Below are 24,106 nucleotides of genomic sequence, written 5' to 3'. Positions count from 1 at the left end.
GCAAGTGAGGCAGGGTAAGTAGGTTATATATAAAGATTCAATTTTTCAGTAATGTTTTTTGGGGTAAAAGGAACAAAGCACATTTTATATCTTTCTTTCTTTTAGAAATCCACAGAAAAAGAAAATTGCTAGACAATGAACTGTCTAAAAGAAGGAAATGAAAGTTTTCATTTGGTACCTTTGATACTTTTATTTAACTGTTGTTTTCACACTACTCTCCTACAGATAGTTTGTTAAACACTTGCAATTGAAAAACAGCAAGATAATTATACACCAATACAAAAAAAATCATCCTTTCCAAAAAAAGAAAACCCAAACACCAACAACAACCTCCCCCCCCTAACTTGTTGTATTATTGCTCCACAGGAAACTGTTGTGCTGAAAGGAAGAATTAACTGGTCTTTCAACTTCAGCCTTTTTATTGTGAGAGGAGAGATCACAGAAGTGTTACCATGGGGAGAACAACAGCGAAAGGTAAGGCCTGGTAGCCTTTAATCCAAGAGGAAAGAAAGTGGGGAACCTGCTGTATTCCCTTTTTGGAGCTGGTGGGATACAACATGACAATTTGCTATACTGTTAGGTTAAGGAAAACAGTTTGTGGTATCTACTGAATACAGGTAAGTTCAAACTTCACATTGTTTTAGAATACATATGCTGAAGTTGGCTGTCTTGAGTTCTACAAGTTTAATGAAAAGAATTATGTCCTGTGACAGCCTTGAAACCATTACTGCACTCTGAAATTGAGGAACTTGTCTAGATGTGCTATTAAATAAAATGTAGGGCTTTATTCTGGAGATGCCTATAATTTAGCAGGATAATAACTAAGTAGTACAAAGAATCAAATTTTATCACAATGAATGGCATTAGGAACTATCTCTTGAAGATAAAATGAACTTTTTAAAATAAATTCATCCGCAAGTACACGGTTTGCTGCAAAGGTATGGTTTCTGCTGTGTCATATCTGCAGATGTTAATTGTGAATTCAGAGCTAAAATAGAGTAAGACTTAAGAAGAAACAAGAGTGTTTGGGCTGCTGAAACAAAAAAAAAAAAAACTAAAATGAAAAGCAAAAGATCCACTGTCTGAAACCATGTTGCTGCTGCTTTGAAACTTCCCTGATTGGTAGTCCTCCCCCATAAAAGGCTCCTAGCACTTTTGTATTTTCCTTGAGCTTTCCACCTTCAACCCAAGCTGCTTTATGTGCTTGTGTGTTCCCTTGGTAAATAATTGTCTTTTGCTAGAATAGATTTTCTGTAATGGCAGGAGTCATTCATTTAATTGTTGCACCAAGAGTTTATGGAGGAAGTCAGTCCCCTTCTCTTGTAGGTTTTCTGCATGGCTGTTGTTTAAATATAGTCAAAGAGACTCCCTGTTCCAAGTAGATAAGAATCTGACTAGGGAAGCACAAAAAGAAAGAAAGCTGGAAATTTCATATTCATTCTGTCTTGATATCCTCAACTGTGTGCACTGAGGCTTGCTGAAAGGCAGCTAAAAGGTGCTCACAACCCTATGTAGTAGGGAGTGAGAAGAAGGCCCCTTCCTGAGCAATGGTAAGTCTTGGGCTTGTTTTACTAAACTTCATTTGAGGGTGAGTAACTGTGTTGCATGGGAAGAGCAAAAGTTTTTGTCACCCGAAGGTATTTCACATACATCAGGAAAAGACAAAGGGTTTGTTTGAGGAGAGTGGTATCCTGCCATGTTTTAACTACCCAGAAGAGTTGAAGACTTGAAAGTGGCTAAGGGGTAGTTGCAGAAGTCTTGAAAGCATGACTGAGAATTTAATTTTCCCCACACTGGACAGTGAGCAAATAACAAGTCTTAGATGACAGCACATACATGCTTTCCCATGTAGAACACCATTCTGGGATGAAAACTATTTCTGTTAAGACATGATGCATTCCGTTGCTTAGAAAAAACAATCATCTAGTTTGCTGAGAGGTTAAGTCTTCTGGAAAGAAGTTGCAGAGTTTTGAAGCATCTCAGACAAGAAACTGGAGTTAAGTACAGGAGCTTATAAGAGGAAATACACATTGGTCACCAGGATTATCTTTGCCCAGAGCTTTACTGCTGCCTTCTCTGGTTATTTTTTTAATGTGGTATTCACAAGTCAGCCAGGGTAGTTGGTATTTTTTTTTCCCTTTGTCTCTAATTTCTTAAGTGATAGATGTGGTTGCTCTTGCCTGTCTTCTGTTGAGTAATCTTATCAGCAAAATTCTGTGGTTACAGATAGGGTGGGAGTAATATAAACACACGGTGTTTTGAATCAGGAAGCAGAAAGCACTATGTTAAATAATCTTACTCTAATCTTGGCTTTAGATAAAGCTTGAGTTTATGAAGTGCACTCTAGAAAAGAAATAGTTCGTGAACAATAGAATATGTTGCTTTCAGAATTTTAGAATATGCTGCACTCTAATCTTGCTACTTGAGAAGAAAGAAATATTTTATGGGGTATTTAGCTTGTATGTAGTATAGGCTAAATATGTATAGATACATAGAAAGTATAGAAATGTTATGTATTTATATATATTACTTTATTTTTCAAAACTTCTTTTGAAATTGGTATCCTGTTCTTTATTGCTTTTTTAGAGAGCTGAGTAGCATTTGATTAAATCCACTTGATTAAGCAGAATTTCATTCTAACTCTTGTTTTGGCAAATGATCTAGCATATACTGTGTTTTACATTGAGAAGTAAACAGAAACTTTTCCCTTTAAAAATGGATGGGGAAGATAGATGATGAATTAAGCGAACCTGTTTTTATTTTGATACCATCAACTTCAAGACTCTAGGACTAATAAGTCTCTTCTGTCTCTAGTATATAAATAGAGTTCCTATTTTCAAAAAAATATTTCAGGTTTCAAGGAATTAGCCATTGAACGTGCCTAGGAGCTGAATTGGCAAGGTGGTGAAAAGAAAATACTCTTTGTACTTGTACAATTATTTACAGGTACATATTAATCCTTTCATTACCTCATTTTTTGAGGTTTGACCTCAAAGCTTGACCAAGCTGAGGATCATGTGCAGAGGGAGTCATCTTGTTCAGCCCAGTGATTTGAATAATAGCCTTCTGTCTAAATTTTTTTCTGTCATCTTTGGAAACTAAATTTATTAAAATATAGAATATCAACATTTCAAATGTAGATTAATTAAAGAAACCCATGTGTTTATGAAAGATTGATATTTGTAAAATCAGTTTTTAAATAAAATCTTGCTTTCCTTATAGTTTTTTTTTTAATAAACCATCAATTTTTATCCACCCTCACTGCCAACATTGAAATAAGCACACCTGAACAAGGCTGGGAAGTATAGACTGTGAAGCAGTGACTGTGAAATACAGACTGGGGGAAAGTTTCCTTGGGTGGCAGTAGATACACGGTGTCTGGAAACAGGTTGGTAATTCTTCCTTCTATTAGGTTTGCATCTGCTGAGACAAAACACTGCAGCTTTGTAGTGGTATTCCCAACTTCCCACTGAAGAAGGTTGGAATGCATAAATGCAAGGGGATCCTTTGAAAGCAATCTTGTTTTTATTCAGACTTATTCTTGGATGTTTCTGCATATGCTGGGTGAGATTTATTTGTGCACTTTAAAGAAGAGATTTCCAACCATCAAAAACAAGTGATAGTGACAGTGCTTTGTGTTTACAGGGAATGAAAATGCCTCCACCTCAAATAAAATAGTTGTTTAAAATGCTATGGAGAAATCCACCTCTCATTAATATAATAATCCCTTCTTTTCTTGTAGTTTACTAATGGCTGATAAGAAAAATATGGTGCCAAGAATGTTTTGTTTCAACTTTCATATTTGCTGTGGTATTTTTGAAAGAGGCACTAAAGCTAGCTGGTACAGGGAATAAATAATTCATGTAGTGATTGTCAGCAAGAACACATGTGGTATCCAGGCCACAGTCTTTCACATTCTTTCACCTGTTCTTGATGTCTCTCATCATGAAAGGCTGTCATCTTGTTTTTAATCTGGCACTGTTGGGTAGATATTTTGTCATGACATTGTCCTTTCAAGCTTTGGGTGTTTGCAGGAAGCAGTTATTAGTTCTCTTCTTTCAGCAGAGTTCCACGTAAGAGACTTACTGGTTTTCTCTTTGGACATAGTCAGATTGGGAAGTTACTTGTTCTGAAAGCTGACAGCCTGATGTCTGTGATAGTACCATGACTGTTTGTGGGAAAACCTGACTGAGGTTATAGAATGTGGCAAAAGGTCCTGCTGTTGATTGCTACCTCCTCGTAGAAAATTAGCTGGATTCAGCTCAATCCCAAAGAGGCTGGATGAAATATATTTTGACCTGCAGGATGGAGAAGGTGAACATTAACATTAGCTTTGTATCTTTTTAGTGTTACTGAACTTGTTTTATAACATTATCCTTTCTGAGATTCCCACAAGGTTGTGGTAGGGTGTCCACTTGTGTGGGTTAAAGCCCTACTGCTGAGAAAGTACTGGAGTTGGAGGTCTGTGGGCACTGTCCCAAATAATTTCAGCAGTTCCATCTGAAGCTGACCTTCATAAGCATTTTTTTTTTTAGGAACCTATATAATAGAAAATTTTCCAAAGCAAACCTCTTCCAAAAGAAAGAGCATGTAAGTCAAGAAAGAAGATTAAGTCAAGGAGTAAACATAGCATTTTGTTTCCTTATTAAAGGACTTGGAGTTCTGTCCATGTCTGCTTTAGGAGAAAAAGGTGATATTTTTGCAGTGTATTTTGAGCAGTTACATAAGCTGTGCATTGATTTTGTAGGACTGTGGAGTCTGGGTTATTTTTGGAAGGTGTTGTGGTCCTGTGCACACTAGTAGGCTTTCATGACCCTGACTTACCTGGGCCTCCACCTGCCCTGCCCAGGACCCCATGTCAGCCCCGGCCTCAGTGATGCCGCAGCAGGGCCAGTCTCCAGATCTCCACAGACCTGGCCCCACATCCCAGCCCAGCGTGTCTCCTGGGATGGCACCCAGTGCTGGGGCTGCCCCCAGTGTCACCCCCTGGTAGCTCTGGACAGAGTGATGGGGTGGCTCTGGATGGTGACGCCCTGCCAGGACACCCCCAAGGGTGCCCTGGCCAGTGCTATGCTCTGGCCAAAGGAGCATCACATTCTACCAAGCACAGAGCCACGTGGATGGCTTATCCTCTCCTCACTGAGTGGTAAGGGAGGATTTTGGGACTGGTGCCAGAAGACTGTCATGACTCAGCTCTTGCATTATTTGGCAATTCCTTGATAATGGAAGATGTGAGATGGCCGTGCTGAGTGCCAACACGTTGCTTGTCATTATGTTTCAAGAAATGCTTTAGTTAGAGAAAAGAAACATTGTTAGGACTTAGTCTTTGCTGCAAGACAACTCGTATTTCAAGTGTTTCTATCACCAAATGCTTCTCTTTCTAGGTCAGGAGTGTTTTTATTTCAAGAACAAGCCAATCAGTAGCTGTAGACTTAAAAGTGTGTGAATACAGCTACAAATAATCAGCTACTAATTCAATCTTGCAGTAAAAGTGAGCCTTCCCTTCACCTGTACCAGTTCAGGCTAAGTGGGATAACCCAAGGTGTGAGTTAGGTACAAGGCTAACTAGAGGAGCAGCCCCATTACCAGTATTGAGGCATTTGCAGATCAAGAGAGTTACTCTTCTATGCAGATCTTGGTGAAAACAAAAAATCTATTTAAATCTGAAAATGTATTTGCATTTTTGTTACCAGGTCAATATTGTATTTGAATTGCACTCTAGCAGGTCAACAGACAATGTATTTTTAAAGGAATGAGTGGAACTGTCTCTCTTAGTCTTCTTCTCCATTATAGCCGCCCAGTTCTCCTGTGTCTCTCATACATGCTGAAATCCATCAAAAATGAGATACGGCAGACCACTTTGAGTGTGTGCCAAGATTAGTGATAGAGAAGGTAGATTCTCCTGAATGATTATTTTAAATAACTGATGTGTACACTGAAATAACTGCTTTGAGTGCCTGAGAATTTTATACTGAGAATACTGAGTGTTAAAGAATCTCAACATAGAATGAAATCTTTAACTCAGAAATATAGTTTTAGGATGGGTTTGTTTTTTCCCTTGTTTCTTAGTTCACAGTGATCTGAGTATAACCAGATGTATAAAGATACCCAGTGATCTTTAGGATCTCAAATTGTGTGTAGGTTGAAGTAAAACTGTTAAAAAATGGAACTGGATTTCTGTCTGTGCAGCTGACACTCTGTATTCTGCAACTATTTATTCTAATAATTGATATAAAGTAGTCAAAAGCTCTGCTTTTTCATGCTGTGCATGTCAATATATTTTGAAGGGAAAATAGTGTGGTGATTAAATTTAGAGTATAGATACCTTTTTGATTATGCACTGAAATGAATAAAGTCAACAAGTTATTCTGTATTTTTTGAAAGCATTCTGTGTTATGCTGGACATCGTTATGATGTGAATATTGCATTTATTTTGTAATGGAATCTTGTCTTTTAGATTCAAAGAATATTAAAAAAGAGAAAGATGGAAAGAATCAGCAGGCAAACAACCCAGCTTTAAAAAGTGGTAGGTATTGCAGTTGTCAGGTTATTAGTTAAGGTACTCGAAAAAGTGTATGTTTGGATTGTACTATATGCTGGTCTTTTTTTTTTCTTGTTGGAATCTCTTGGGTTATTACTGGTGGGTAGTTAAAACATATCTTTACTTTTGTCTAGCTGTTAGGAAAGTATGTTTTGGTAACAGAAAGTGATGGTTGAAACTGCTTGAATTGAACCTGCTAGTTTTACTTGCCAAGATAAGTACTCTTTGTATGTATAATCAAAGATGCTATGTAAACATTATTATTTTTAAATAATTACTGATTTGTCTGTTCTTCTCATCATGTGTTTCGCAGTTTCATGTCTTTTTTGATGTAGTTACCTTCTATTTCTTTAATGTGTTTCCTGGTGCCAAAAGAAGGATTTTCAGTTTAATAGTCTTGAATTTTTAGGATTGCTAACTGGATTAAATTGCCTGGGATTCTAATTTTACTTTAAATAATTGATTTGAAAACAGAATTTGTGGGTTTTTTTTAGTAAACTGAGGAAGAGTGCACACCTAGCAGAAATGATCCAGATTCTCAGCTAACTTAGCCTCTACTATCCTCAGCAGGTGCCCTAAGGCAGTGTAATGCTGTCAGGGTAGCTTCTGTGGGCTGCAGTGGGACAGCAGCAACATCCTTAGATACGCTTTGCATGTTCATGTTGTTTGTGTGGATTTGGGACAGTAATAAATGTTGTGAGTAGTATTGACTAAAGAATTTGGCTATTGACAAAATCTCTTCAGGAGTTCTTGAAGAAATGACGCTGAATTATTTAAACTCTCACTCTGCTCACTTCTCTGTGCCCTCTGACTCCTGATAGATGGTCTGGTTCTTCCTGGGTACCTGTGGAGACAAGTAGCATAGTCACTGATCAACCAGCCAGGATACTGACACATTAGCTGGGTAATTGAGGTAATGACTTTGCATAAAAGATTCAATACCAGTCATAGCACAGCCTTTGGCTGTTACATTTGCCAGAGATAATTTTTTCATTTATTGGGATTCTGGCCATCATAGAATAGGTAAGGTTGGAAACAACCACTGGAGGTAATTTTATTCCAACCTGCTGCTCAAGCAGGATCCTCTAGAGCACCTTACTCATAAGTTTCCTGGATACAATCCTGAGTATCTCCACAGGAGGAGAATCCACAACCTCTGCAGGCAACCTGCCAACTTTGTTATTTGTCCCTGTTACTTCAAGCCAGGAAAGAAAGTGTGTTTGTGTCCTTTTCCCTCTTCTGCAGTGTAAAAGGAGCTCCAGGCAAACTGGACTTAGCGTGTCTGTTTTAAATAATGTTGTCTGACATGGCAGGCAGAGTGCTGTAAGACACCCCCCACCAGCAAAGTGCTTTTCATATGTGGATAAGATAACCATAGTTCATGAGTCACTGGAAAATGTCCCTGCCCTCCTCCTGCAGTTGAGTGCAAAGTGTTGAAAAAGCTTTGTGGAGAAGCAGTGCTAAGCAGGCAAGCCTTATTCTGTGTTCCGTGTTCTTGACTTTGTGCTGTTAACCTAGTGTCTGGGAACTGAACTTCCTCATGAAATCTAGGCTCAGCTCTGTCAAACAGAGAAGAGTTTCTTGCAACATCTCTGATTTTCTACAGATACAATAATTTTTATCCTGTGTTGTTGCTTGTTGGTGGCAAAGGAGCCGAAAGAGCCTTTTGATGCTGGATGAAGAAAGATGACATATAATGCTTTGAGCTGGCAACTAAGAAGTCTCCAGAGTTTCCAGGGAAATGTGTGATAGTAAAAGTCAGAGAGGAGATACAGAGGTGTGAGAAGAATGGGTTAAAAAATACTAAAGTGAGTAGAGAAAGAACATGAGGAGGAGAAAAATTCTGATTGAAGGTCACAACATATAGAAAGAGTTACAAGGTGTAAAATGGAGTATTAAATACCTTACACTTAAAATACTATATTTGCAAGAGTGCGTGAACAAAAATTAAAAGGAAATATCAACTTTGAAGAAGAGAGGTTGTGGGATGAAGACTAGAAAAGATCTATCTCCATGTCCAAAGTCTCAAATGGGTGCCAAGGGAACCTAGCGGTGGTCTGAGAAGACACGACGTGTTCCATCTGCCCAAACAGTGTTTAGGCTGTGGTGATACTATATTTTATTAACCTAAATAAACCAGGACCCTAAATTCTACCAATCTGCAAGTGACAATTCATAGTCAAAATCTTCAGTAAAAATTTTGTAGAACTTTTTACTTATACTAAACTGGAGAATTCTATATGGTGAAAAAAGATGGGGAGCATTTCAACAAGCTGGGCATTCACTTATTCATGGCAGCAGATGTGGTGCCTCTGGGGGTTCTGAGGCAGGGGACTGATGTCACAAGGAGGCTTTTTGCTCCTTTGGAGAACTTGTGATGGTTAAAGAAGTTTCACCATGACTGGAAAAGGTCAAATAGTACGCACTGTCAAGAAGAACAAGATAGGAGCACCCAGGGAATTACTGGCTGGCCTGCCTGATCTAAGTCTTCAGGAAGATTATAAAGAAAATATTTCTGGAAACCATTTCTAAGCAGATAAAGGACAGCAATTAGGTTAGGACCAGACAATTAGGTTAGTGGAGGTAGATTTGCCAAGTGTGAACTATGCATGACTGTTTGCTTTTTGTGCTTACTTATTTTGGAAACAATGAAGAGCAGTGGATGTTGTTCTGTACAGTTTCTGTAGTGTCCTTTCAGCCACACTGGTGAGGTGTGGTTTGGATAGGTGGCTGGACTGTCAGTCAGTACAAGGTCCACCTGGCAGATGGTAGCTAGTGGCATTTCTTAGAGGTCAGTACTAGCTAGGGCTGATGCTGTTATATGCCTTAGTGTCAGATGGGGACATTTGGACAGAACACACTGCTGCAAGACCAGTTTGTGGGCAACACCTAATGGGGAGGAGTAGCCAGTAGGCTGGAAGGCAGGACTGCCCATCAGAGGGACTAGCAAGTGCTGGGGAAATGGACTGGCAGGACCCAGGTGAGACTCAGTTGTGTGTGGAGAGTCCCTCTCGGCTGCAGACCGGAGCCCTGCTGCAGCCCAGGCGGGAAGCTGGCTGCCTGGAAAGGAGTTCAGCAGGAACGACCCTGGAACCGGGCAGGGAGCAGCTGAGTGTGGACCAGCAGCGAGCTCTTGTGGCGAAAGACTTCAACTGCATAGGGATCCTGCAGGCAGAACTGCGGGCAGCAGGCCGGGAGGAGGCGTTCCCTGCTTTGGGGAATTTGGGAGATTGTTCACTGCTTTGGGAGATTTGCTGTATCTCGAGACCTGTTTTCAGTTTTGAGCTGCACACTGCAAGGAAGGCACTACTGTACTGAAGTAGGCTGGCTTGAAGTCCTGCAGAAAATGGAAGGAGCCAGAACACAAGATGTAAGCGAAAAATTGGTACTGAAATTAGGAATAAATGTTTCTTTTTTAGCTAAAAGAAAAGAAAGCTTATGAGAGATGGCCATGTTGTCTTCAACTACCTGTTGAATAGATGGAAAGGGGACAGAGCCAGGCTCTTCTCAGAGCCACGGTGGAAGGAGAAGTGACAAATACTGGCTGGAGCATAAGAAATTCCTCCTTGATGAGGAAATCTTCACCTTGAGTCTGATGGAACCCTGGAGGAGCAGGAGGCTGAAGTAGAGACCTCCTGGGACACTTCTATCTTGAGTTGTTTTGGGATTAGCAGGTTTGGCAAGAAGTGATAGGGTATTGATACAGCATTGCAGAGAGTGTCAAGGGTCATTGACCCATGGGTCAGTGCCAGTAATGCAAACAACTGCGACAAAAACTCAGTACCTCCATTTTTAAATTAGTCAGGCTTTTTGCCATTGCTGCTTGTTTTGAATCAGTATTTAAGAGCCTTGCTCCCGTGCTGGTTATAAACTAATATTATTTTCATTTACAAAAGGCTCTAGCTACCTTCTGGTGTGGGTTTTGTTTTATCCATTTCCAGTATATACTGGTTTGTTCTTCAGCATGAAATTTCATTTTTCTCTCTAGTTTTCACTTTCCCGGTGAGTTATAAATTTGTGGTTGTTGCATAACAGTCTTTTCTTAAGGTATTTAATTCAGCCTGCAGATTTGAGTGTCAAGAGAAATGCTCATCAAATAATTTAGGATGAGCTAATTTGCTTAAGGATTTCTGGTTGTCAGAAGCTGCATATTTTCAGGATCTTTAGACTTAGAAATATGATTCTTTGCAATACAGTTGCTTCTTTACTTGTGCACTCTGAGAATATAGAGAAGCTTTCATGCAGATTTTTTTTTAATGTACTTATCTTTCTAGAGATGCATCTTACATGTTACAAACATACATGTGTCTCTTATTTCTATAACTGTAGTAATTAAACGATAGTTACTACCATCTCTGAGAGCTTGGCTCTAATTTAATACAGTGTTTCTTCACAGGTGGAGAGTTTCTAATTTTAACTCCAGGACATTTCTGCTTGATTCAAGAGCTTTTGGTAGCCAGGATTTAAAGCAAAGAATAAGGCAATGTTTTTTCCTCTTGGCTTTATCTTCAGCTGGCTGCTTGTGTTACCTTGAAAAAACAAAACTGTTTCTTTCCGTCTGTGTTTTCGGTCATTCCATGAAATTTGCCATCCTGTTATTAAAATTGAGATAATTTGGGAAATGTTGCTATATAATTTTTTTGGAGGAGGTGAATGATGGTTTATCCTGGTAAAAGTGATATCACTAAAGTATCTCTATTTGTACAGTCCTTAACACAGTGAGGCTATGGTGCGTGACTACAGCTTTTACATCATGTTAGCTGTGAGACAGCTGGGACACACCTAATGTTTTCTTTTGACTGGATTTAATTATGTAGAATTAGGTACTTTACTAAGGTAAACTCTGATTTTAAAACTTTTTTTTTTCTTTTTTTTTTAATCGGAAGGCAACCTGAAGTGACAGTTTTATTATTGGAGTCCAAGAAGGATTTTTGTAAGATAAAGCCTTGCTATCAGTTCATATTTAATTTTTGCACTCTTCTTGGCCTGTTAATGAAAAGAGCAACAAATCTGGAGGTTACTTTCTGGGGAAAGCTCTGAAGAGCTATTTCTGCTTTCCTGAAATAAAAATATATGCTTAAGTTAATGTATCCTGCCTTTTGTAAGTAACACAAAATCAGTGTTGCTATACAAATGTGTAAATACAATTTCAGTTCCAAAATAGGTGGAATTCCAAGATATGGTGTGAAAGCGTCTTTGTTACCAGCCTGCATGTGTTCCAGACCACCAAATTAACAGCTTTTGCCATTTTACTGACTTGTTACTGACTTCTCACATGGCTGACAAGCACATGGCTTCTGCAGTGCCAAGAACTAATGACTTGTACAGTTCTGAACCTGTTTCACCAAAACCCAGAAGCTCAGCAGGCCAAGGGGATGGTTCCCTTTTGCTTGAGGCACTTGATATTGTCAGCTGAATGCTGTGCTGCTGCAGGCAGGCTCTGGGTTTGAGCCACCACACATCCTTCAGAGAAGCTGTGTGCAAGTGCTGGAAAATGCTGCCATTTTCTGATTTTTTCTTTGCTTCTCCTGTTTCCTGAAAACTGCAGAGATGTGTTTAAGTGTTTGTGCCCAGTGATGTTTTTTGGAAGAATTACTGGCACGCCCGGAGCGAGCTCTCCACCATCCCCAGGGATTTTGTGTTAGGCTGTGTGAGTGGCTATTGCTTAGCCACTGGGTGGCATCACTGCATCATTTTGGGTTCATCAGGAACGTCAGAAAGGTGCCAGCTGGCCAAACAAGAAAAATAACCAAAAGGGCTCACTTAGATAATTTAGTGACAAAAATATTAGCTGTGCCATTGTAGCTTTTCTCTTACACTTCATATTAAAATAATTAATATGTTTGCTTATATCTTTGGTGTTGGTACTTTGTATTTTTTTCCATTCATGCAAAACTGGTAACACTGATTAAATCAAATGCAGAATCCACTTGCCCATACCCATAAACAATGACACTATTAACACTGGAAAAAAAACCATGTTTTTTTTTAACTAAACATTGCCATAATATTTGCCTATATATTCCATATGACATGATATTCTACAAAAATAATATTTTTCTGTGACTTTATATATAGACTTCAGATAAAGAGACAAAGATACAGTTGGAAGGCTATGCTAATATTTTTTTTTCCTAGTGGATAGTATTCATAACATATATTTCAACAGTATCCATGTGCCTGTGTTTTCAATGTATATCATCTCAGTACCCGTATGAGGTTATTGTATCAACCCTGCTGTTAGGGGAACTAAGATATAGCTAGGTTAATATGATTTATATAAGGATGCTTGGGAGATCTTTATGCAGAAAATTGAATCTACGTATTCTGACTTGGATCATTTTGCATGTGGAGTACATAAAAAAAACTTGAAGGAAGGTTTATATTAATATTGCCTATTGTGTGTTCACCCCCGTAAATTAGCATTACTCTCGAAGCTCCTTCAAGGTCTGTATGTATTTCAAAGGTGGAGTTTCCATTTGAGAGTGATTCTGCCCTTGAAAAAAATGTATTCTACAAGATAGTTTGGTTTCTGTCCCTTTCTTTCCTCAAATCCTCATTTAAGTTCCCTTCTAAAAATTGTGTATATGGTCTTTTTTTATCTTTTGTCTTCCAGAACACTTTAATTGGGATGATTATCTGAAAGAGACTGAATCAGTAGCTGCCCCCCTGCATTGTTTCAGACAGGTATGCCAGATACTATTTTGCAAGTTTGTGTGTGTATGTATGCCTGTTACAGGGTGATCTTAGAAAAGCTTTCACATTTAGACTGCTTGCAGACTTCCCATTTGACTTCTTTTGATCTGTAGTTATCAGTAGCTTACAGTTTTGGCAGTTACTAGCTACGGAAGTTTCTTCGTTCTTAATTTCTGCCTCAAGCCAAATTTAGAGCGTTTCATTAAAATTGTATCTTTGAACTCTATTTTCCTTTAAAAAAAAGACTAGTTAATGAAAGCAGATACTTGTCAGTGTTCAAAAATGTTTTCTACTTTTTTCAATAATCTTAGGACTACTGTGGTTTTAATGAGAATTAAAAATTTGGCTGATTGTCAGAGAAGTTTTTCTCTGCCCTGTTTTTGAAAGATTTCTTTCAATTCTGTCTAGCTGTAAGATGTGTGTGTAGTAGAGTTTAGTCACCACTTTTTTTCTGGATCTCTAGTATGTTTAATTTATCTCTTTCTGAACAGAGTGCTTTCTACTTAGGGATAACAGATCCTACAATTTTAGGAAAAAATCAAGCGGAATATATGGGAATACAAAGGAAACACTGGATTTATAATGAAGGGTGTTTAATGTATTTTTTTGTATTGCACTACACCCTACAAGCTTGATCCCCCCTACCTGATGGTTTGGTATGTATTTGCAGATGCAGTTTAAATCTACCATCTTTTATAAGCTGATGACCTCCAGTTATTCAGCCTCTGGAGACTGAGTCGATCTCTTTAGGCATCTTTCTCTGTGTTTTCCCAAGTGTGTCTTGGGAAAGAAGTGTGTCTTCTCTGTGTAAAGTTAAATAGGATTCATTTTGGTCTGTGTGCCCTTACTGTGTTAGGAAGATAGTTTCTAAGGAATTGGATTGTTCAGGTTCATAGAAGTGTAATAGGTGTGACAAGCAGTGCATGTCTAGTTTATTGGCTTGGGCATGTTCTGAAATTGTTTCTAGGGTTTGTTGGTGGTTTGTACTGTACTGATTGTACTGTAAGTGATACTGGCCTCCAGTGGGGGCCCACATAAAAAACAGCACAAATTGAATAGTCTGAGAAGGAGAGGAACCATCATTCAGTGAGTCTGAAGCAGTTGCATGAATGGAGAATAAGGAGAGAGAAGCACAGGTTGGTAGCATTTCCTCATGCTAGATCTTGAATCTCAGCTTGCTCTTTGCAGATGAGGATAAAGGACAAAGAGCCCCTTGCATGCTGCTTTCAATGAGAGTTGGCTAAAAATGCTGGTGTCCATAGCTCTGAGTGGATCCCCAGAAATTAATTTCACAGTATGTGTTTTTCACAAGGCAGACACCTCAAAACTTCTCCTGGGTAGAGGCAGAGGGTGGTATATTGTCCCTGGATCTTTCTGAGGTTAATGCCTTAGTCACAGACCATAAACCAGCATTGCCAGAGTGTATGCTCCCAAGGAATGTAACTAATGCAGAAAGCTGCTTGAAAGCCTTTCCATGTGCCTTTCTTGCATCTTCCTCTTCCCTAGTAGAGGTGCTTAGGTGACATGCATTGACAGAGATAAATCCAAGTGACCTGGATTGCTTAAGGAGTATGTGAGTTGGAAAGAGGAGCTTTAATTTATGTGCATAGCAAATTTCAAAACAATTTGTGTATGCAGATTTTCAGTTTTTCTAAGAGTCGACCTTTAAGTAGAAGGTGATATGCAATGGTGAGAAGCACAGAGCTAGATCCTCTCACTTCATAATGTTTGCAGATTTTAGAACCTAATGTGCATGTGCTTTGTGTAGGACTAATAGGACTTTTATTGTGTTACACATGAATTGTACATGTCATTATTACTCTGTGTAATGCAAAGAAATACACTGCTGTGGCCAACCAGAAAATAAAGAGCAGAGAGAAACTTAATTTGACAATTAAATCCAGAATTTGTGACCTGTGGGAATTTTAAAAGTTTAAATTTTGTAGTAATTAAAGAGTACCTGGGGAACAATAAATTAAAGCCTCTACTATAAATTAAGACACAGGCAGCTAATGGAAATTGATTCAAGTATTTATCTTAATTTAGAAGGTGTTTTATCTGTTGCTTTAAGTTGTTTTCAATAACTACTTAAAATTTCAATGCACTTCATATTCCTTTTTCTTGCCCTAAAACGTCTTCTTAAGCAGTTGAAAATTTTAAATATAAAAGCTCAGTCCCTTGTGGTTTGAGCAGAACTTAAAGCAAGGCTGTTACTGACTGAGGTTTTGTTATTTTATTCAAAGACCAACTAGCATGGAGGACTTACCTTTTCAGTAGAACGCCTTGAGTTGTTGCTATTTAAACATGCTCACCTTTTCACGAAGAAATAAACAAACTCCCCAATTTCTCAATTTCTGTTGCTTTTCCTGGTTGTACAAAATAACAGCTTGACAAGCAATATTCTGAAATTGAATTGCCCTTTAAATTTAATATGCTCGGGCTCCCCTTTCAGCCAGCCTGCTGTCTGAGTGCAGCACTGGCAGATGCTCACTGAATTTTGCTCACCTCTTTGGCTTTTGGGCTCAGGCTCCTCCAGGGCTCCTGCTGTTGATCTGAGGTGCGTTGCAAATAGGGCACCTGCACAATACAGCAAGTAGAGCAAGATGTATTTTGTGGTGGAGAAAAAAATACCACTAACACTTGTTGCAGGAGCAGATTTCTTTTGTATTTTCCTGTGTCCGCAGACAGGTAAATGCACTTTGCCTGCTGTGGGATCCCCACCTGACCTGGTTGGGCAGGCACAAGGGGACATAGGAGTCCTCTGAATATGAATGCCCATGGTTTTGGCTATTCGAACGTGCCTCCTATATTAGAAGTCAGACTGTGTTAGTCTGGATGGGCTAGTTACTGGGTTTTAATGTCATGGGCAAGGGTACTTAGAGTTCTGGGTGTCTGTGTTCAAAAACAACTTTATACTGTTGTACAAGTTCAGTACTTCACTTATTTGCATTGTTGAAAAGGTACTGATAAAAGGTCAGTTGTAGCTTTTTGTTTTATTTGCTAAGGTGCAAAAATAAATTAAATGGTAGTGTTGACGAAAAATTCCATCAGTAAAATTTAGGCTGGAAATGAGGAGACTAGTAATTAAAGAGAATAGTGAGAGGCATTCCATCCCAGTTAGTGCTAATACAAAGTTTTGAACATCATTAGGTGAAGTCATTGCCTTCAGTATGACAGAAGGCAAGTAATCAGCCTGCAATCCAGTCAAATGCTGCCCATAGTGTGTTGATACATTAGTAAAAAATATCTTTTTTTTTTTCATCTTTAACAAGTGAAAAAGTTCGACCTTAAGACCAAATTGTCACATTTTTTTCCCTGTGCTAATTAAGTTAGCATGGCATTGTATGTTTATTATTATATTCAGTTCTCTATGAATAAGCACAAGCTACAGTTTTTGTTTTAGCACAGAAGTTTTATACAACTTTAGGACTGTTTTCTTTCTTCAAAATGTTAACACTAACTTGTTTTTCTGTCTTCTTTCTTTGTAATGTCAGCCTTTTTTTTTTGAGTACAGAAGGATCCAAATTTTGTTTAGATTTCCAAAATATTTGTTACAATGAGGATAATTATTTCTTTTGAATTGGGAGCTAATAAGCCTTGTGGTTGGGATTTTTTTCTTGGATGTGTATGTTGGTCTGTGTATTGGTTTTTGGGTTTTTTTTTTGAGTTGAATGTCATGTTTCCTAATGTTGTTGTGTTCTATTCACTTCACTGCTCCCTAGCTTTATGTTCATACCTTCATAGAAATTCCCTTTGTACCCTTCTTAGCATCCTAATCTTTTTAGAAATCAGTCATGCTTATGCAGTTGGTAGGTTATCCAGCTGCCTTTTCTGACTTGCTGCTAGACACCCAATATTTAAAAGCTTCTTCATATTTATCCTTTTTATGATAAGTTTGGAAGAAATAAAGCTGTGTATTGAACTGGCTGGTAAATATAGCAATATTAACAACAATAAGAAGAAAAGACTTTTACCTTTTATCGTAGTCTAGAATTCCACCTACAAATGATTTCAAAGTTGGCATGAAACTGGAAGCCCGTGATCCTCGCAATGTTACCTCAGTTTGTATAGCTACAGTAATTGGAATCACTGGTGCCAGGCTAAGGCTGCGGCTGGATGGAAGTGACAACAAAAATGACTTCTGGAGGCTTGTGGATTCCTCAGACATACAGCCCATTGGGACCTGTGAAAAGAAAGGGGGCATGCTCCAGCCTCCACTTGGTAAGTAACAAAGCTGCTGAGCAGAGGTGTGGAATATTGCATTCAGAAAGTCAAATTTACCTTTTTGTCTTGGCAAATTCACTGGTATGTACATTTCACCAAACCATTCTTTAACTGAAAAAGGGGCAAGTAAACTAATTTTTGGCCAAGTGAATTGTGGCTTTTTCTTTTTTTTCCCCATTCTTCTGATAGAAGAATGAGCAGGTTTTTTTGTGGTTTTTTTTTTTTTTTTTAATAGTCCCTTATTCTTAAATGTGCCCTTTCTGTAAATGTTCACACATAGCTTGCCTTATGTGTGTGTATAGAGTGTTCTGTTGCATGGTGCTATGTATGCTCCTGTTGAGAGCCCTTGGAAAGAGCTGGAGAAAGCCAGGTTGCCCCTTTACTCTTCATCAGTGCATCTGAGCAGCTCACAAGAGGGCATTGGCTGCTACAAGCCTGGGAAGTCTTGGCAGGGCTGCTGGAGGCATACCCCTGCAGGGCAGTCAGGATGTTTCCTTGGGAGCCACGCAAATTGATTGTGTTCTAGAACAGGCAGCATAAGGTGAGTTAGTGCAGAATTGCAGCTTTTTGCTCTGAATTTTAACTCTGAGGTAGTAAAAGCAGTACTCCAGAACTCTAGCAAACTGCAGGCTTAGACTGCATGATATTCTCATTGCCTCAAATCAGCATATGTTCAGGAATGTCAGATCAGTTTGTCATGCCTGGTCTGGGAGCACAATGAATGCTTGTGAACAAGATACATCTTTCTTATGCTTAGAAATATCATGCAGAACTTCTTTTGCCTTCCATGAGCAGTACCAGTGACAACATTGTCTCCCCAAACTGAAACATAGCGCTTGGGTTTAGTCTTCCTGAGGAAGTTTGTTAAATAGGGAATCCTACAAAGCAATTCCGTGCTACCTGGTGAATGATCAGACATAACTTTGATTAAACTGCTAGTGGTGGTAAAATGTGACATTGCCTTTCTTTGGTGTGATTAACCTGTATGTTTTGATCTGCATTCTTGTACTGTATTTGTCAATAGCTTCAACTTCTATGTATGGAAATATTTAAAGATTTCACAGTGATCTGCAAATAGTTTTGTTTTTTAAAAGGAGGAAGAATAATGACAAAAATTTATCTGAACACTCTCTCCCCTCTTACGATTTTCTGTAAAAAATTATAAGATGCAAGAAATAATAAAAATAATAAATTGTAAAATAATAATAAAAAAGTAACTGTATCCAGAAATCGGTTGCTTCCACTTTTCCATCTTATGGTTATGAATTTACTTCTGGTTTGGTGCCGTCAGTAATTCTTAATTCTCATTGGAGGTTTAGTAAGGGTAGGTATGCTTTCTTTCAGTAGCCTCTCATAAAGCTTGTCTTCCTGCTTTGGAAGCAACTTCCAGTTCTTCTGTTTGAAAAATGAAGTGAAAACTATAATTTCACTACAGTATGAATCTTAATTGACTTGTGGAGAGACAGACACAGTACAGTTGACATAACCATAAGCATACACTTCACGCAGAGTATAAAGGTTGATTTTTGTGCTGTTGTGCTCCTTCAGAAGCACAAGAAAAGCAATGCAACCAGGGTGCCAGTGTAGGAAAATACTGCTTAAAACAGATACAGTTTGAGCCCAGAAGGGCTTTTTTCTCCCTCTTTCCAGTGGATATATAGAGGTTTTGAATGGAAACACTGGAAATTCCTGACACGGGGGAAGAAGTTTCTTTTTTTTTTCCCATGAAGTTTCTCAGTTTAACCTCTCTGAAGCTGCTGATACAATCTTCTAGAATGAATGAAGTGATACCAATATAAAAATTGGAATAGTATACCTGTTCCTTCAGCTACACACATGTACAGTGTTAAAAATATGGCTTCAGGAGCACAGCAGTTTAAACCAGAGTGATGAATAAAACAGCTCTGGTTGTGTGATGGAGGCAGTTTATTCCTTAAGAAGAGAAACTTTCCATGACCATCAGTTGAAAGGTTGATGTCTTCTCCTTGGATACTGTTTCTTACTCTTGCCTGGTGAGGCTGCCTGCAGTGCAGTACCAAACAAGCAGCTGTTCCCCTGCACCCAGGCATGTAAGGTTTACCTGCCCTCTGAACAATTGCTGGTTATACAGAAAAGAGTGTGAGTGCCACTATACTGGCCCTCCTGCCCTAGATTTTTCTAGAGATAGGCTGAATTCCAGCAATCAAACATTCTGGCATACCTAGATAAATTTTTGAAAAAGCCTTTTTGGCAGTTTGACAGCATTGTGTTTCTGGGGAAAGCTGGGAGCTAATTGGGTGTATAATTACCTCCTGTTAGACATTTAACCGACGGATTTTTTTTTTTCCTTGGTAGTAGGGAACCTTCTGGATACTAATGTTCCACTTTATCATAATAACTAACTAAAATAGTCCCTCCTACCTGGTTTTAACATGGCTTTAATTATGCATGTTACATAAGGGTTTTGAGAAAGTGATTATTGCAGCAAAGTGTTCCTGTTCCAGCCACTGGTTTCCATAGGTGAGCTTTTTGTTGTCAAGAGCTTAATGTTCTGAACAAATTACATTGCAGATAGCATTTTCTCTGGTTTTACCAGGACAACTTAAAGGCCAAATGAAGTTAATTGAAGCTGTTATTTAGTTGTCACTCCTGTCTTGCTTATATATCTTTTCTGAGCTACCTGGTTGGGAATCTTGTGTTTCAGTAACCACACGTGTTCAGGTTTTGTAAAGACTCTTGTATGAAACCTGAAGGCCTGACAATCAGCTCAGTGGTCCCCAAATTATATCTCTATTTATCACATATGAGCACTGCAGTAACTTAGGTGTCGCGTAGTTAGTTCTGGCTTGAAAACTATATATTGTACTGAAGGTAGCCTAAAGCTATGAGCTAAAGAACTACTATAGCATATAATTACATTTTAGATGAGTAAATTATTTAATTGATCAAGAATTGCAGATATGTTCCACCTTTCTGCTTACAGATTTTTAAAACAATTGTTAAAGATCAGTTATGAGGGAGCTCATGAGCTCTTGGCAGATTATGGTGCTATTTGCTTTGTGGAAAAAATTCCGATTTGCTGTATTATGTCTGTTACTCTGCAGAACTGTTCCAGACATCTAACTGCTAAAGAAGCAGAAAAAAATGTCCACTATGTCTGTTATCTCACTCATTACTTTAAAACATTCATTTGGAAAGCAAAGAAAGCAAAAGGGGTTTTTGTTTGTTTTATCTTTTAACTGGAAAGCGGTTGATTGTAAGGGAAGATTATCTGGAATAAGGTTTTGAGCCAAACCTTTGTTCTGTTTGAATAAGGTAGTTCATCTAAACAAATCTGATTGTTGTTTATGATTTTTTTATTCATGTGTTAATGAAGAATAATAAAATACACTATCCAGTTTGTGTTTTTCAATATGATACATGATTTATCAAAATTACTTTTTTTATTCACCCTTAGGTATTCTTTGTTTTTATGGCTATTTATGTATTTGTTTTAATGAGGGAGGGAGAAAAACCAGTTGCACTGCTTTTTTGTCTGTGGTTTGGTGAATGAATAACAAGATTCTCAAAAATAAAAAAGTATCTTCTCCATAAATGAGCTAGAACCTGAAGAGAAATCTAGGTGCTTGTGCCAGGGAAGTTCCACTGGACCAGAGTCTGTGTGGGACAACCTAATGGTCTCCTGTACTAGGAGTTGCATGTCATTAAATCCTAAAAATTAATCTGTAATACCTGACATTGTGATGAGTGATTTTGCAGGCAAGTCACTCAGAATGGAAATGAATCCCACAACTTTCTGCAGCTACAGTGACCGTGTTAATTTCTTCTTAGCTACTTCTATTTCAGCCAAGTCTGAAACAGGGGGAATGAGGCATTAGTGAAGCAGACTTTATAACCTTTTCCTTCTATTGTATTTTACAAACTGAAAGTAGGGCCATTTGTTTGGGGCTTTTTGTATCCTCAGGGTTCCAGATGAATGCATCCTCTTGGCCAATGTTTCTCTTAAGAACTCTCAATGGAGCTGAGATGGCACCTGCAGCATTCTTTAAGAAGGTAAGAAGAAAGGCATTTCTAGTAAACAACTTCTATCAATTGGTCTATGGTTATATTTTTTAATGAGGATGCTACGATATTACTCTGTTGTCTGCAGCAAAGACGGGGAAGGCAGGACTGTTACTTAAAATGACTTTGAACCGGATTGACATGCTATAGAACTAGACAGAAACAAATCTGCTTCTAGTCTGTAAGAGGGCCATTTCTTTTCCTGAGCTGAGACTTCAGAGTATGGTGTGCTATTTAGAAAAATTGTGTTTGCTCATTTTTTTATCTCATGGATTTTAGATAAAATGTATATCGCATTTCTTAACAGCACTGTAGTCATGTGAATGTGCATAGGAGTAAAAAAACATTAATAGGGAATGAGACCCATTGGAATACATCAGTGCTTGGAAAGGTTTTGTTAAACATTTTCATTGGGCACTCACTCATCATTTAAAATGTAGTGAGACAGTAGTTGAAAATAGCAGAAAAAGCCATTTGTTTTTTTAAACATAACTCTTGAGTAAGTTACTGTGAAATACGGAAAAATTATGTAAAAATAACAGTAACATTAAAATTACTTGGTTCAGTTTTTTGTTGAGATGATAAAACTCTGTTGTCATACTGAGTGTGTTTTGTTTTTTTTTTTGGATACTGAGAGTGATACTGACAAATATGTCAGCAAATCAAGCAGTTGGATTCAGGCCTGCAATCACATCACTTGGTGTTAATGTCATATAATTACATTTTATTTTAGATAGGATAATAGAAATTTTCTGAGGTGTGATGAGCCATGTTTCTTAGTGCTAGCCTGTAGCACATCTGAGATGGGCTTGGATAGTAAGGTTCTTGAGGCTGAGGTGGTAATTTGAGTTCTGTTAGATCACAGCTCCTGCTGTGGAGGTACTCTTATGCCAGTCACATTCACTTGATTTTTGTTTTTCTTTTGTCCACTTGGAATTGGTCTAAGGCCAACTGAGTTAACAGAGGCCTATAAATAATGTCCAATGCTAATGAATTTTTCATGGATTAATTGAGAGGTAAAGCTTTTACCAGACAGTTATCAGTCCCCAGAAATATCCATGCTCTGCAAACCTCTTCTTTATTAGCATGTAATAATTTCATTTTAGTGTCTTGGCTGTCTTGCTGCCCAGACATAATGTATTGGTTGCAACCTATTGCTTATGTAAATACTTTTATCAGGGTCTTTCTGTCATGGAGACTTTTGCTAATTATTCCAGCTGTGTTTGGGGAAATAGAATGAAGATTTTTGTAGTGCAGAAGAGCAGAGGCAAATTGGAAATATAAATAAGTTTCTCTGAATGTGTTCCATAATTTCCTGAGAGTAGTGACTGTAAGTAGTAAGAATGTTAAGCAAAAATAAAGGGCTGTTACTTAGTTTTGGGTTTTCTTTTCAAGAGATCATAGAAATACAAATATTCTGCCTTGCTTATTGTTGTAGGAACCACCAAAACCTGTGCCAAACTGCTTTAAAGTTGGAATGAAACTTGAAGCTATAGATAGAAAGAACCCATACATGATTTGCCCAGCAACCATTGGAGATGTTAAAGGAGATGAAGTTTTTGTTACATTTGATGGCTGGAGAGGAGCATTTGACTATTGGTGCAGGTGTGATTCTCGAGATATTTTCCCAGTCGGATGGTGTAGCTTGACAGGAGATGCATTACAACCGCCAGGGAACAATGGTAAGATGACTAATAATATTGCTTAATTGTTCTTCTCCTCAATTACAGCAGAATTTTAAAAACCAGCTGGCTATATGCAGATAAGACTGAAGATTTGATTTGTGAGTAGCAGATGAGGATGAAATGTTGAATTTTCTTTATGTAGCATAAAGCTAATGGAAATTGCTGGAAAACAATTTTTGCTTGTTCATAGTATCTCTTGCAACATGTTTTATTTAATACTTTTAGGAGGACTTCTGATGACCTCTAATTTTTGTGTGCTTGTAAAGAATCTTGAACTAGATTTTCTGTTTGTGTTATTGATACATACATGCTCCTGTTTAGTGATACCAATACATTAGCTGCTGCAGCACTTTGTTATGCTAACTGCTAAGTAAAGTAAAGTAGTCTTTCCTTCTGTGACGATTGCAGATCTAAACTATATATTTCATATTCCTTCTTTCATATTCAAAAAATTGTCTTGTAGCTGCCTATTTTGAATGCTTTGTCATCCTCTTGCCTTTAGGGATGTTTGTTGATCAGATGATAGTGTGTCTAGCTAATGGCCACTTTATAACGAACAACTCTCTGCCTTAGAAAGAAGGGAAATAGCACAAAGAGGGATATCCCTCAGTGTAATACTCCCTTTGCTACTCTGGGGTAGCAAAGCTTGTCAGGTTTCTGTAGTCTAAGGCTTTTCTGTCAAACTGTTTGAGCTTTTCTATCCTCATCCCATACAAATGTGTCAGGAAGAGAGGTTTTGAAGGAGAGGAATCATATTTTAACAAATTTCTTTATTAGCCAGAATAATTTTTTTCTCAGTGAGAATTTTCACAGCTGGTGTTAAGTGAGTAAGGAACAAGTAGGTTGGTGTCACAGAACTCTCACCAGAAGTGGGAGAGGAACAGAAGCAAGAAGGCAAGAAATCATTAAGGTTTCCTGG

General features: G+C 38.2%; 1 protein-coding gene across 1 annotated transcript in view; it reads left to right on the top strand.

The window, feature by feature from the left end:
- The first annotated feature begins 377 nt into the window (after nucleotides 1–377).
- The window catches only part of SCML2 (Scm polycomb group protein like 2), a 56,481-nt gene continuing 32,752 nt past the window's right edge, over nucleotides 378–24,106 (top strand). The window contains exons 1-6 of the mRNA XM_062488051.1: nucleotides 378–474; nucleotides 6,458–6,526; nucleotides 13,158–13,228; nucleotides 17,224–17,458; nucleotides 21,405–21,493; nucleotides 22,941–23,184. Of these exons, the coding sequence (XP_062344035.1) occupies nucleotides 453–474; nucleotides 6,458–6,526; nucleotides 13,158–13,228; nucleotides 17,224–17,458; nucleotides 21,405–21,493; nucleotides 22,941–23,184 (730 nt within the window). The 5' untranslated portion in view covers nucleotides 378–452. The remainder of the gene's footprint in view (nucleotides 475–6,457; nucleotides 6,527–13,157; nucleotides 13,229–17,223; nucleotides 17,459–21,404; nucleotides 21,494–22,940; nucleotides 23,185–24,106) is intronic.

Source organism: Cinclus cinclus, chromosome 2 (assembly GCF_963662255.1).
Source record: "Cinclus cinclus chromosome 2, bCinCin1.1, whole genome shotgun sequence".
Classification (NCBI taxonomy): Eukaryota; Metazoa; Chordata; class Aves; order Passeriformes; family Cinclidae; genus Cinclus; species Cinclus cinclus.
Note: the sequence above shows the minus strand (reverse complement) of the source record. Positions and strands in the feature narration are given on the sequence as shown.